This window comes from Galeopterus variegatus, unplaced genomic scaffold (assembly GCF_000696425.1).
Source record: "Galeopterus variegatus unplaced genomic scaffold, G_variegatus-3.0.2 Scaffold4611, whole genome shotgun sequence".
Classification (NCBI taxonomy): domain Eukaryota; kingdom Metazoa; phylum Chordata; class Mammalia; order Dermoptera; family Cynocephalidae; genus Galeopterus; species Galeopterus variegatus.
This window is the reverse complement of record NW_007730722.1, coordinates 59,383-73,840: the sequence shown is the minus strand read 5'-3', so window position 1 is coordinate 73,840 and position 14,458 is coordinate 59,383. Positions and strand designations below refer to the sequence as shown.

The following is a 14,458-nucleotide window of genomic DNA, read 5'->3' as shown; positions in this document are numbered from 1 at the left end:
GAGACACGCGTCATCGTGTCAGTCTCCTCTGAGGGAACAGCGTCTTTAGACACAATTACTCTTTCAGAATTGACCCTTCTGGAACCATCATTCATGACACCAGAAGATTTCAACGACTTCGTAAGTAGCTTGTTCCATCCAGATATATCTTAGAAATCAAACAAAGCTGACAAATTGTGACAATAAATACTGACTTCCACGGAAGGGACTTCCGATATCCCATCCCTCTAGTCCCGCTTCACTGCTCCTAGGTCTCCTGCTCTCACTCCTTCTTGTGTCCCCTCCAGCTGTCACGCCCCACATCCTGCCTCGATTGTTCACTGGCAGTTTCCCGTCTACACATCTCCCCAACCAGACTGGCGGGGCCTTGCGGACGCAGCCGGGCTCAAACGTTCCTTCTCGCATCCCAGTACCGCCCATCAATAAGCCTTTCTGACTGACCCTGGGTCAGCACAACCCGTGCAGCTGAAAGGCCTGTCCTGCGCCTGATTTCCTACAGCCGGGCAGAGGCAGAGAGCACTGGCCAAAGTTGCCCGTGGGAAATAGGCGGTACCTAGAAGAGAAGGAAACCATTCGTGGAGAAAGTTCTGGGACGTTTTTGAGGAACACGCTGTGTCTAGTCCACTACTCTGCTTCTCACCGGTCTCCCCACCACTGGAGGAAACCGAGGAGCTGGTGCACATAGGGGCATAGGGGCAGCTGGGGGGCTGGTCTTCTCCAGAGGCCCCACCTCGCTGGGGCTGGTTGAAGACTGGGGCACCTGGGCGGGTGACTCGCAGCCATAGGTACTGATCAGGATTAGAGACATCCATGCAAACCCTAAATCCACCAAAATGGTAAAAGAAAAAAAAAAAAAAAAAACAGGTAGAGAAATGTTTAAACCAAGACCTGTTAAGGACTGACTCCTCAAAGCCCTCCAGAGTCAGAGCGGGGTGGAGAGAGGGTTTTTTTCTCCCCCTCTTAGGTCACCTCCTGAAAGCACTCCTGGGACAGGGCAGGCTTCTACGCACTAAGCCCACTGGCGCTGTGACCCCCCCGTCTGAGACCCCAGAGAGGAAGGCCAGGCCAGGGGAAAGCCCCGGGGCGGCGGCTGCGGCTGGGTCCCAAGTGAGCCCCCTGCCCGACCCCCTCCAGGGGCCCAGAGACAAGCCTCTGTGCAAAAGCAAACAGGTCCGGCTGGGACGCGCCCTTTGGACCTTTTGCAATTCTCTAAAAGCCAGGGCCTCCCATAAATAGAGCGCGGGCACCGGCCGCCCATTCGCACCTGGGCCTGCGGGGCGGACTAGAGCCTGCCGCGGTGCCTGTTCCTACGGAGCCACCGAGCCAGGCCAGGCCGCAGCCAGGGAGCCGCCCCACCCGCCGCTCGGCATGGGCCCGCCGAGGCCCGCGCTGCTGTCGCCGCCGCCGCTGCTGCTGCTGCTGCTGCTGGCGCTGCTGGCTGCAGGCGTCCCGGCCCGTGAGTGCGGGGTGCGGTGCGGACCCGCTTTAAACCAGGGGGTGGGAGCCCGTGGCAGGAGGTTGGCTGGGGTAGCTGCAGTCCGGCTCAGAGGGAGGGCAGTCACAGGGGTCCAGAAGGTCCGAGGACAGGGGACGGGACCAGCTGGTGGTTCCTCCAGACTCAGGATGGGGGGGAGCGGAGCGGCGGCGGCAGGCTGGAGGGGCTGAGGAGTGGTCGCTCCAGCACCCACTGGGAAGACGAGGACAACCCACGGTTTTCTTTCTCCTTTTCTTGCAGAGGACGAAGTGCTGGACAATGTCAGCCCGAGCTGTCCCAGTAAGGCATTTCCCCACCGGGCTGGAAGGGCGACCCCCGCCCAGCCCACCCTCCTGCACCTGCGCTCGCTGAGCACCGCTCACTCTGCAGTGCTCTGACGCTCGCACTGGTGTGCCTCAGCCTTCCCCCAAGTGATCGCAACTGTCTTCTACCTGCTCTTCTGTTCTGTCCCCAAAGCTCGCCTGGGGGTGGGGTAGGGACTGTCACTCTGTTGGCCTCTGGACACTTTGAAGAGACATTGCTGTCCTGTTTATCAGTGACTGATCATTGATTCAGAGCATGTGAGGGTGAGGAAATGCTGACTTTAACCTCTGTGCCGAAATCCAGACCCTCACCCCTTCCTATTTACCTGACCCCAGGGGTCAAAGGAGCTGGCCCTGCAGCAGTAAGTGCCCTGTGTTCGCCTGAGGGAGGCAGGGCTGCCCTCTGATGGGGCTGCACCGCCATCTGGTGGGCATCTGCCATTATTGCATCTAAACTCGTGACTCGCTCTTACTCCCAAATTGTTCAGAAAATTCCTCTCAAGCACAGTGGAAACATCCAGAAATTCCATCTAGCGGGGGCTTCTTAAATTATCCAGATACTCTTAATGCTTAATGAACTTTGCCTCATGCATTTGGTAGAATCCAAAAAGAATAACATAATTATGGTGTTTTCAAGCTGAAAAAGCATTAGAAATAGTACTATCCTTTTGCTTAATGCTGTCAACACTTAATTTTCCAGAAGTCTCTTCTTTAGATTTTCTGAGCCCCATTCCTTGATACGTGACACTCCTCTCCCTGTACTTCAGATGATATAGTTAAGGAATACCGGCTAATTTAAACATTAGCTTCAGCAAAAACATACTGGAGAAGTTAAATCTATAAGGGAAAATTAAGTATAATGCAAAATCAATTTAAAACAATTTATTAATTTTTTATTATCTATTCCATTGTCCCTCTGCCCAGAATTGACTGTCCTTGAGAGGTTTATTGCTGGTTTTTTTTTTTTTTTTTTTTTTTTTTTTTTTTTTTTTTTTCCTTTTTGTCTTTTTTCGTGACCGGCAACGGATCGCAACCCTCAGTGTTGCTCCCGCGCCTCGCTCAACCAGTGAGCGGGAACCGGTCTGTATGTGGGATCCGAACCCTCGGGCGGGAGCGCCGCCGTGCTTCCCAAGCGGCGCCCCATCCCCGGCGCCCCCCGGGCGGGCCCTTTTTTTTTTTTTTTGGTTTTTTTTTTTTTTCCTTTTTGTCTTTTTTCGTGACCGGCAACGGATCGCAACCCTCAGTGTTGCTCCCGCGCCTCGCTCAACCAGTGAGCGGGAACCGGTCTGTATGTGGGATCCGAACCCTCGGGCGGGAGCGCCGCCGTGCTTCCCAAGCGGCGCCCCATCCCCGGCGCCCCCCGGGCGGGCCCTTTTTTTTTTTTTTTGGTTTTTTTTTTTTTTCCTTTTTGTCTTTTTTCGTGACCGGCAACGGATCGCAACCCTCAGTGTTGCTCCCGCGCCTCGCTCAACCAGTGAGCGGGAACCGGTCTGTATGTGGGATCCGAACCCTCGGGCGGGAGCGCCGCCGTGCTTCCCAAGCGGCGCACTATCCAGTGCGCCACCGGGCCGGCCCTTATTGCTGTTTTGACCGACTTATTTCTCCTCATTTTAGAAGATGCAACTCGATTCAAGCACCTCCGGAAATACGTGTATAATTATGAGGCCGAAAGTTCCAGCGGAGTCCCTGGGACTGCTGATTCAAGAAGCGCCACCAAGATCAACTGCAAGGTATGGAAGATGGGGGCCCGAGGAACCTGGAGCCTGCAGCTTTCCCCCAACCCTGCTTCACCGGGTACCCAGCACGGGACCTTCCAGGAGGTTGTGTGCTGAGCAAACCCAGCACGTGCCAGGACTGTTGTGATCTCAAAGTGCTGCTGGGACCGTCCCTCAGTTTGGAAGTCAGTCACATTGCTGAGAAGTTGTCTATCACAAAAAGTGTTGCCAGCTATATTTACTTTCCCATTAGCTTCCAAGATGTGATTGGAGTGCATGATCTAGAATATCAGCCGTGTAGGTCTGTAGATTTGAAAATGAGAGAAGCCTGGTGGATGAACTTAAGGAGGCGGGCGTCTCAGGAAGGCTCTGTGGAATGCAGTGTCTAGCATATAAGTCAGAAGGATCTGTTGCTAAAAACAAGCAAGAAAGAAAGAAATTAAATACACAGTTTTTTCTAAAAGGAAACTGTACTTATTACTGAGATGCTTGTGCTCGTGTCCCTGTACGTATGGAGCAGATCTAAGGGTTACTACTGGAATGTGCGTGGGGAGCAGAAGCCAGGCTGAGAAGTTGCCCCTTCTTTATAGAGCCCTAAAGCTCTTGTCTGTGCTGTCAGGTAAGGTAGGCATTAGCCTCATGTGGCTATTAAAATAAATAATAAATAAATAATAAAAGAATTAATAAATAATAAATTAATAATTTAAATTTAATCAAATTAATAATTCAGCTCCTGAGCCGCATTAGTCACATTTCAAGCACCCAAAAGCCAGCCATGGCTAGTGGCCACCATATTGGACAGCGCAAATACAGAATATTTCTATTATGGCAGAAAGCTCTTTGCATAGTGCTGGATAATAACTAGGGGTCTGTTTAAACTGTACACATATGTGAAATTTTAAATAGCCCCTAATAGCTATGAAAATTTCTTCTAACCAACTACACCTCTTTATAACTGAAGTGAGTAAATTTAGAACCAATAGGAAGATGTCCTCCCTCATGTGCGTGGGGGCAAATTCAAAAAACTTGTTACAACAGGGGGGGAAAGGCTGAAAAAAGGACTAAGCCTAGGTTGATTCATGGAGAATTCATGAAACGTGTTTAGAAGACCTGGGGTGTTGGGTCATGTTCCCCACCAGCATTTCCCTCTGTGTCCTGGTTAGAGATTAAGCCCTGGGCTGTGGGAGACATCTCCTGTTCTCAATGGAGAATCTCCGTGTGCTCCTGCCCTCTATTCTCAGGTTGAGCTGGAGGTTCCCCAGCTCTGCAAGTTCATCCTGAAGACCAGCCAGTGCACCCTGAAGGAGGTGTATGGCTTCAACCCTGAGGGCAAGGCCTTGCTGAAGAAGACTAAGAACTCAGAGGAGTTTGCTGCTGCCATGTCCCAGTAAGTCGTGGGCTTGCGGATTTAAATTTCTGAGCTCTGGGCATCCCCGGATGTGTTGTTCATGAGTGTGTGTTTGTGTCTGCTGAGATATGAATGTGTGTGCTCATAGCAGACGTGTATGTGAGTGTGAATATTTGTAGTGTGTATTCACCATGGATCAAGGAATTGCTGAGTTTTCATGACTATCAAAAAGAGGAAAGCATTGGGCCGGCCCGGTGGCGCACTGCGCTAGTGTGCCACTTGGGAAGCGCGGCGGCGCTCCCGCCGAGGGTTCGGATCCCACATACAGACCGGTTCCCGCTCACTGGCTGAGTGAGGCACAGGGGCAACACCAAGGGTTGCGATCCCGTTGCCGGTCCCCGGTCCGGTACGGGGGCGACACTGAGGGTTGCGATCCGTTGCCGGACACGGAAAAAGACAAAAAAAAAAAAAAGAGGAAAGCATTATTTACCTTCTCCTGCTTAGGTTCCCTTAATTATCATTTAAATGTGTTTCTAAAAGATCTCATGTTTTAAACTCCTTAAGACAATAAAGCTGAGATGTACTGTTTAAAAAAGTGAATTCTTATTTAAAGAATTAAATAAGGCTGGTGCCTGGTGGTCTTCAGCATGAGTCCCAGCAACCCTTGCTGCTGAGAACTACACGTGACTGTGCAGGGTCTGTATGGTGCAGGGGAAGGGAGAACCAAGCCCTGAGTGTTTCCCCTACCCAGGGCAGGCGTCCAGCCACTGCACGCTCATAAGGCCATTGCGGTTGCTGGCAGGGGCATCTCTTCTGACTGGTGCCCATGCTGCACCAGTTGTTAATTTTCAACGCCACCCCTGCCTCATCCCCAGTCACAGTTTGTAGGGTCCTAGGAATGGGTGAATACGTGCAGTCATGGAGTTATTAATTTGGTAGCATAGGGAAGCACCATCCCTGCCTGTCTTTTGATCTGCTAAACACTAGACTCTTGGCAAAAATATAGGCTTTGATGCTCTGTCTTTCATCAATACCCCTTATTTTATCTGCAACTTATATATATATGTGGGAGAAGAGGAGGTGGCCAGAAGGAGAAGCAATTACTTTCTGGTCCTTGCTTATTTCCAAACAAGAAGGACTCCTGCTCTTGACCAGGAGGGCTTTCCAGGCCTGCACTGCCATATCTGGAACTTTCTGAAAGGGTGTAGTGTCTGTTCTCCTTTGCCTCTTTATGACTAAACTACAGCAGCTGCAGCTGGGTCCTCAAAAACCCAAATAGTCCCAAAAAGAGAAATTCCTAAAGCCAAAGTTGATTGTTGTGAGCTTCAGACATGGCCTGACACCATATAAAAGAGTGCATGTCCAACAAATATATGAAAAAAAGCTAAAATTCACTAGTATCAGGAAATGCAAATTAATGTAACCATAAGATATTTATCACCTTATACCCAGTGGACTGCAAAACTTTCAAATAGCAAAAGCACCTGTTGCTGGCAGTCCAGTGGGGAAAATCATGCTCTCATGCACTGCTGGTGGACGTGACAGCCCTCAGGCATTATCTACTCTAATTAAAAATACTTATGCCCTTTGACACAGCAATTTCAGTCTCTGGGACTCTAACCCATGAAAATAAAAGCAGTAACATGTGGAGATAGATGCATAAGGAAGTTTATTTCAGTGTTGTGTTGCCAAAAAAAAAAAAAAAAAAAATCCAGAGAGAGAGAAGGTGAACACCATCAAATGGGACAATGTCTGAATGAATTACGTATGACCATAGATTGGAATGTTATGCAGTTTTTTAAAAAGAATTGGTTATGGCTGTACCAAATGGCTCAGGAGGACTTTTGTGAAGTATAAATGAGAAAAGCGAGAAAAATAAAGTAGGCACAATGCCATTTGCATAAAACAAATGACAACAAAATCTTTATATGCCTACATTTGTACCCATCCATGTCTGTATAGGATTTCAGAGTATAGGGATATCAATGGAAGACCCACTAGGGTGTCCATATGGAGAGAATGGGGCAGAGACGTGTGGGTGGAGAACAGAGAGGGGATGGCTCAGCCAAGCAAAAAAAGAAAAAGAAAAGAAATGGCAAAAATATATATTTGCATAGTTTTTTTTTTTGAAAAGACATGAATATGTGTAGATATGTTTACAAAGAAATGACGTAAAAAGAAGAACAATTAAGGACAGAGGAGTCTGCAAGGCTGCCTTGCTTCCAGCAGGCTCACAATGGGGAGGGGACACTTCTCTGACCACTCTCTCTGTCTGGGACAGGAACGAGCTCAGGCTGGCCACTCCAGCAGGGAAGCAAGTTGTCCTTTACCCAGAGAAGGATGAACCTAAACACATCCTGAACATCAAGAGAGGCATCATTTCCACCCTTCTGGTTCCCCTGGAGACAGAAGAGGCCAAGCAAGAGTTGTTTCTGGTGAGAATTTAGAAAGCTGATAACAGTGGCCCTTAAACTCATCTTTGCGTGTCAGAGACCAGGCCCACTGTGCATGAAGTGGGTCGCTGACTTGGCTATGTGGCTAGTTACACAGGAAACCCTATACTGGTGTGAAACACCAGTGCCCAAGACTCCTTCTGTCCCCTGGGCCCACTGCCCACTCATCCTGAGCTGGCTGATCAAGTTGGGTCTAATTTTAAAGCAGTTGATGGGGAGTCCTGCCCACCCAGCCCTGCATTTTTTGACTGTGTTCTCCTTTTCCCACATGGTATAGCCCAGTAAAGGCTTGTGTATTTTAAACACCAAAAATAGTGAAATATGTTGCCAGCTTCTTTTAAGGGTTTCAGGTTTCCATCTGAGAGAGAATTCAATTGACTTCAGTCCCACGAACACTTTGGGGCCCTCACTGTGTTCCAAGTTCTAGACTGCACTGGCCTGAAGGGTGCAGAGATGCATCCTGTGCAGGCCTCCCCTCAGGACCACCGTAACTGGCACTCTCTTCCCCAACTCTGGCTGCTCAGGAACCAGCAGTGCCACACGCTGCCTTGGAGGAAAGAAGGCAAATCTGCACCGCTGCCGCCTTCTCTCCCAGGCTCTTTTCCCAGTTCCTCCCGAGTAGCTCAGGATGTCTGCCCATGTCAACCATGCCCTGCTGTACCTTCTGCTCCTACAGGATACCGTGTATGGAAACTGCTCCACTGACTTCAGTGTAAAGACAAGGAAGGGAAACGTGGCAACAGAAGTATCCACAGAAAGAAACCTGGAGCAGTGCGACAGCTTCAAGCCCATCAGCACAGGCGTCAGCCCGCTGGCTCTCATCAAAGGCATGGTAGGTCTCCCGTCAGCGTCGTCATGCACACCGAGCAGCAGCACAGAAGCTTGTCTTGCTGATATTCTGGAATGTCTGAGCTAATAGAGGCTCTGGGAAGAGCTTGCCCAGCCTGTTCTTTGTACAGACTACAGTCAGGACACAGGCCCGGGCATGGAAGGGGCTGCCGAAGCCACATGGCCTGTTGTTAATTGAGCCAGGACTAGAATCAGCTCCTGACTCCCAGCCCAGAGCTCTGTCCTTCCTGCTATCATCCTGTCACTGGCACCAAACCATCTGCCATCACTTGAGAGTAATGGTAGTTCACCCCTGAGAAGGCTCTGGGGCTTGATGCAGGGTGACAAAGCTTCCCACTGTCCTCCCTGTGCAAGAGGTGGTTGTACTCAGCTCCAAGCCTCTGGCCTCCAAGGATGTCCTGAGACCTGCATTCTTTTCTCCTCCCCTCATCACACGAAGTGACATGAAAGGTGTTGCAGCTTCCTGTCTTTCCACCCCAAGTAGAACCCTGACCCCAGCCCCTCTGCCTCCTGCCCAGGTTACCTTCTCGGTACTAACCTTCTCTGCTGGTAACTGAGGTCATGTAGTGCCATATTGCCTGAGCTTGCCTAACCCCCCAGTAACATCTTCCGGGACGTGAGTCACAGGTTGTTTCAGTGAACATGAGGGATTTGAGCAATCACTGCCGTGCCTGGCAATGCTTCTGGTCATTGTCCTTGGGATCGAAAATAGAGAGTCGAGTGATCACAAGTGCCACAGTCAGAAAACAGTGATGCACTTGCTTAGGTGTCTTCTCTGAGCACCTGATGTGTGTTCAGCCTCAGTCCAGGCACCACTAGGGAGGGACAGTGGCAGATGAACCATGGACCTTCTTTTCATGATGCTTCCAGTCTAATGCAGGAACCAGGCTCATACATGTGCCAGTAAAGGACAGTACGTGGGGTGCCCAATAGGGTGACAAAGTGAGCAGTGCAGACCAGAAAGCGGTCCTAGACCAGGAAGCAGTCGGTGCTATCCACGTAGCCCACTGGGCAAAGTTTCACGGGGGATGTGCGGCACAATCCTGGAAAATACAAATGATGTATAAACGAAGAGACATGAGGACCGGCTTCTAGGCAAAGAGAACGTCATGAGGAGGAGGGCGTGAGGTGTTACGTGTGGTGGGATGGGTAGGTGTAGGATACAGGTATATACTTTGTCCTCTGGGGTGGAATAAGAAGCATCCGTAGCTTGACTCTGCTTTGGGTCTGCCAACTCACTGCTATGCCAACTCGTTGCGTGTTGCGTCTCCTTATCTAAATGTCAAGTACCTGGTTCTCTTTTCACTGAGTTTATCTAGTGGTACAGGATTCCCACTCCCTTCTACCTTGAAGGTAAATTCCTATGACAGGAGACTCAGGTTCAAGCCCCAGGGACTGATCAAAACGCTTTCCCCGATCTCATTCTCAGACCCGCCCCTTGTCAACTCTGATCAGCAGCAGCCAGTCCTGCCAGTACACCCTGGACTCCAAGAGGAAGCATGTGTCAGAAGCCATCTGCAAGGAGCAGCACCTGTTCCTGCCTTTCTCCCATAAGTAGGTCACCTGCTACACCCCTGATTCATCATTTAGTAAGTTGGTGTGAGCCACGTGCTTCTCAAATGCCCTGTTCTGGGCTAGGCTGTGCCCGGGAGCGAGCTATGGAGAGGTACAAAGCAGAGCCCATCCCTGTCCCCCTTTCCGAGCTAACAGACAATTAGGAAGAAAAGTCTTAGGCATGCAAAACAATTCAAGACCAGCAAAAGATATTTTAGACCCAAACTTTAAGGGCTGTAGTTCATAAAAGCTGGGGAATCATTGAAGACTGCCTTAAAGGCATCGTGGAGGATTTGGGATTTTGACTGGAGACTGGTGTATCCAAACCAGTTTGAAAACTGACAAATGATATTTATCGAGTAACTGTTATATTCTTGGCACTGTGCTGTGGGAAACACACAAGCATTTCAAGGCATAGTGTCAGTCCCTATACTCTGGGTACTCCAGACTGGTGGAGGGTATAAGGTACATACTGTCCTTCTGATGGTGACCAGGAGAAGGTGGGTGCTATTCACTAGGGGGTCATGGATGGCTGGACTTAACCATGCTTTGAAAGGTGGATTTGGGTAGAAGCAGAGATGGGCAAAACAGTCAACATGAAAAGAACAGTATGTTCTCAGGACTGTCCGTCCATGACACGCCATGCTTCCTGTGTTACCAGGAATAAGTACGGGATGATGGCACATGTTACACAGACTTTGAAACTTGAAGACACACCTAAGACCAACAGTCGCTTTTTTGAAGAAGGTAAGACTTTATGTGCATATAGTAGCTAGGAAATCCGCTCAAGATGTACCAATCATGGTTTAATCTGCAGGGCCTTATTAAATGTCTGCTGGCTAATGAATGAAGTGGACTCTGGTGTTCTGGCTACTGAGCTACCTCTAGTGAGAAAGCATATCCATTTTAGAATGTCAAGTGGAATAAAGGAAAGGGAGAAGTTTCCAAAGCTACCCAGGTTTTGGTAAATAGGAAACTGGAATCCTAGGTTTAACATGACATTTTTGGTAGAAATGACATCATACATCCTTTAAGACCTGGGGCTGGCCTGGGTGAGATGGAGCAAGTGGGAGACGGTCTTCAGGGTCAGGCAAGATAGTAATCTCAGAGATCGATGTCTTTAGAGCTAGAAGGGACATTAGAGATCTAACCCAGCATTTGTATTGCATTTAAATCCGTCAGAACTCTCTCTTGTGCATTACCTCATTGTTTTGTTTGTTCATAAAACCTGTGATGTCAGGTGGTAAAGAAATGTGCTTTTATGCCCATTCTACAGAAGGGAAAGTGACACGCAGAGAGGTTTAGTGAGGTTCTCAAGGTCACAGAACATCAGAGGTGGTGCAGATGAGCACACAGGTCTAATCGAAGCCAGGACTCTTTCCATTACACCACGCTTCCACGCTGACTCTCACCCCTCTCCCGGGCATAGGTCAGAGCAGGGTGATGGAGGGACTGCACAAGGGTCTCCCCTCCCCACAAGCTGCTATAGGTCCAATTAGACATGGTAGGAGAGCACCAGTGAGCCGAGCCTCAGCTGTAGCCATGTCAGCAACAGCACCTGCTCACCAGTTCTTTCCAGCAAAGGGTGATCTGACAGCAGATTCAAACAAGCCTGAATTCAGTTCTAGTTCTGCCTCTTAGACCATGAGAGTTCTTGGGCAAAGTTGACCATCTCTGGGTTTTAGCATCCTTTTCTTCAATCTGGAGGATAATGCTAACCCTCCCATCACCTAGCACAGAGCCAGATGCTTACTTAACAGGCACTGAGCACAGGACAGTTTTCTTCTCTTTTCCCCTTCGCTGATACCTCCTCAGTTTCCAGTTGACAGACGTGTGGTTGACATGTGGAAGCGAGCTGGAATTCCTTTGACATGTTCCTTCCTCCAGGTGCTGAGGGGGTGGGTCTCGCCTTTGAGAGCACCAGATCCACATCACCTCCAAAGCAGGCTGAGGAGGTCCTGAAGACCCTCCAGGAACTGAAAAAGCTGTCCGCCTCTGAGAAGAATGCCCAGAGAGGTAACCTCTTCAACAAACTGGTTACTGAGTTGAGAGGCCTCAGCAATGAGGCAGTCACATCCCTCTTGCCACAGCTGATCGACGTGTCCAGGTATTTCTTTAGTGGTTGCTGCTTGGTCTTTCACATAACGTAAGGTAGCGGGCTGAAGTTTCCAACCTTGGCCAAACAGAGAATCTCAGGGACCATTTAAATATCAATCCACTTAATCAATTAGTCAATCAGTTAATGTTTACTGGTAGTTCTATTGTGGATACCCCAGAAAGTTTGAGAGAAAAAGAAGTCTGTGCCCTCTGGAAGATATAGGCCAGGAAGAGAGAACTCAGGCAAACAAAATAACGATATGATTTCTCTGCACTTCAAGTCACTGGCTCAGAGTGCTCTGAAGGTCACATTCTGTGTCCCAACCGAAGGGCGGTGATCACAGTCCTCTTTTAGCTGCATGTCTGGGAGATCCTTCTTGGACTTTCCTCAGGGGTGCTTCTCCTAGGAAAAGCGCCATGGTTCTTGGGCTCTGAGTTGGATTTTGAAAGATGGCTGGATTTGGACGATGAATAAGAGAAACAAGGACACTCCTGGCAGAGGGCACATGGTAGGCAAAGGATATTTTCTTGCCTAGAAGGCAGTCTGTATGACATTTTGTACATTTTTCTTCTCAGCCCCATCACTTTACAAGCCTTGGTACAGTGTGGACAGCCCCAGTGTTACTCTCACATCTTCCAATGGCTAAGAAGTACGCATGCCAGCCCCCTTCTGATAGATATTGTAACCTATCTGGTGGCCCTGATGCCAAGGCCCTCAGCACAGACCGTGTGGGAGATCTTCAACATGGCAAGGGATCAGCAGAGCCGGGCCACCCTATATGCGCTGAGCCACGTGGTCAACAAGTGAGTTTCACACTGTGTTTCTCCTCCTAGGAGCAGAGGAAAACCCCACATCTCTGTATTAAAATTGTACCCCTTCCTCTACTTTCAGACTTTGATGCTTTCTCTTTTGTTCCTTTTTGATCATTTTGAGAGTAATGATTTGAGAGATGGCCAGTTAGCTTAGTTGGTTAGAACATGGTGCTGATAGTACCAAGGTCTAGGGTTCAATCCCTGTACCAACCAGCCACCAAAAAGAAAAAAAAAAAAAAAAGATTGAAAGTAATGATTTTAAATAAGAAATCAGCAAACACAAGTTGGGATATGTTTTAATTAAAATATTTATTTTTATTTTTATTTTTTAATATTTACTTGTATATATTTGTGGGGTATAGTGTGTTGTTACAGTAGTTGCATATACTACACAACGATAGAAGCTTCGATTTTAAGGTAAGCTTAACTATGCTTACTAAGTCGTAACTCCCTTCTCTTATTCTGTAGCTATCATAAGACAACCTCTACAGTGACACGGACCATGCTAGACATTGAGGATTACCTGTTGGAACAGATTCAGAATGACTGCACTGGGGATGAAGATCACACCTACTTGATTCTGAGGGTACTTTCAGTCTTTTCTGTAATAGGCATCATTTTGGAAACACTTTTCCTGGACACCCCTTACGTCTACCTCTGCACCCTGATGAGCTCTTGTTTCTTGTCTTCAATTCAGGTCATAGGAAATATGGGCCGAGTCATGGAACACATAACTCCAAAACTCCAGCCTGCAGTCCTGAAATGTATCACAAGCACAAAGCCATCACTGCTGATTCAGAAAGCTGCCATCCAGGCCCTGCGGAAAATGGAACTTCGAGATGAGGTGAAGTCCACAGAAGAGGCCTGAACGTGACAGTGTCTCCAGATTAGCAAGGATTTGGGAAGTACTAGGGGAATGAAATCCTAAGCCTCATCACTCTGCTCACTGTATTCTACTGTTTTCTGATTGTGAATTTCAACAAGCCTGTTGACTTGACTACCTAGCAGTATGTGAACATGAGAGAAATATTTGACCTTGCTGCTACTCCAGCATGCAGAACATGAGGTTTTCACTACATGCCATTCTCCTGCCAGACTGACCATCACTCTCATCTTGGGAAAAAATGTTTGATTTCCCCCAAGATCCCCAGACTAGGATAATCAACCTGGCCCCACCTTAAGTGGCCATGACCCAAGAGCTTTGGAAATTTCCTTATTTATTAGCCCCAAACTCTCACCATTCCTTCTCACATTTACCCACACATTGAATTTTTACATTAAAACAACTTTATTTTCACTTAGTGGCAGATCACCAGACAAGTCATAACTTGGCCATAATTTGTGAATTTTAGTACAATTAAATTCAACACATGTTCGATAGGAGTCTTCTGGGAAACCTACCTTGATAGCACTCTAGGAAACCCTGGCAAGAAAACTCAATACCAGCATTTGAAGAGTTGTTAATGAGGAATTAGACTTGCCCATAAGAAAGAGCTAGCAGACCTTGCCAGTGTTGGCCAGGCACATTCTGTGTTCCTCCCAAAGGATGGTGATAATGGTCTCCTCTTTTGGCTGCAGACCCGGAGGGTGCTTCTTTGGACTGTCCTCGATAGTGCATCTCCAGTGGAGAAGCGGCTGGCTGCCTATCTCATGCTGATGAGGGATCCCTCCCAGACAGAGATCAACAATATTGTCCAACTTCTCCCACGGGAACAGAATGGTCAAGTGAAGAACTTTGTGGCTTCCCACATTGCCAATATCCTGAACTCAGAAGAATTGTCTGTCCAGTAGTAAGTAAGATAATCTCTGCACTGAGGGCCCGGGCTGGGATT

At 48.4% G+C, this 14,458-nt stretch overlaps 1 protein-coding gene across 1 annotated transcript in view; it reads left to right on the top strand.

Moving 5' to 3' along the window:
* The first annotated feature begins 1,368 nt into the window (after window positions 1-1,368).
* Window positions 1,369-14,458, top strand: part of APOB (apolipoprotein B) — a 38,517-nt gene continuing 25,427 nt past the window's right edge. Inside the window, exons 1-13 of the mRNA XM_008587968.1 lie at window positions 1,369-1,456; window positions 1,736-1,774; window positions 3,412-3,527; window positions 4,754-4,899; window positions 7,142-7,295; window positions 7,990-8,145; window positions 9,592-9,716; window positions 10,378-10,463; window positions 11,604-11,823; window positions 12,390-12,617; window positions 13,095-13,212; window positions 13,324-13,470; window positions 14,205-14,416. Of these exons, the coding sequence (XP_008586190.1) occupies window positions 1,369-1,456; window positions 1,736-1,774; window positions 3,412-3,527; window positions 4,754-4,899; window positions 7,142-7,295; window positions 7,990-8,145; window positions 9,592-9,716; window positions 10,378-10,463; window positions 11,604-11,823; window positions 12,390-12,617; window positions 13,095-13,212; window positions 13,324-13,470; window positions 14,205-14,416 (1,835 nt within the window). The remainder of the gene's footprint in view (window positions 1,457-1,735; window positions 1,775-3,411; window positions 3,528-4,753; window positions 4,900-7,141; window positions 7,296-7,989; window positions 8,146-9,591; window positions 9,717-10,377; window positions 10,464-11,603; window positions 11,824-12,389; window positions 12,618-13,094; window positions 13,213-13,323; window positions 13,471-14,204; window positions 14,417-14,458) is intronic.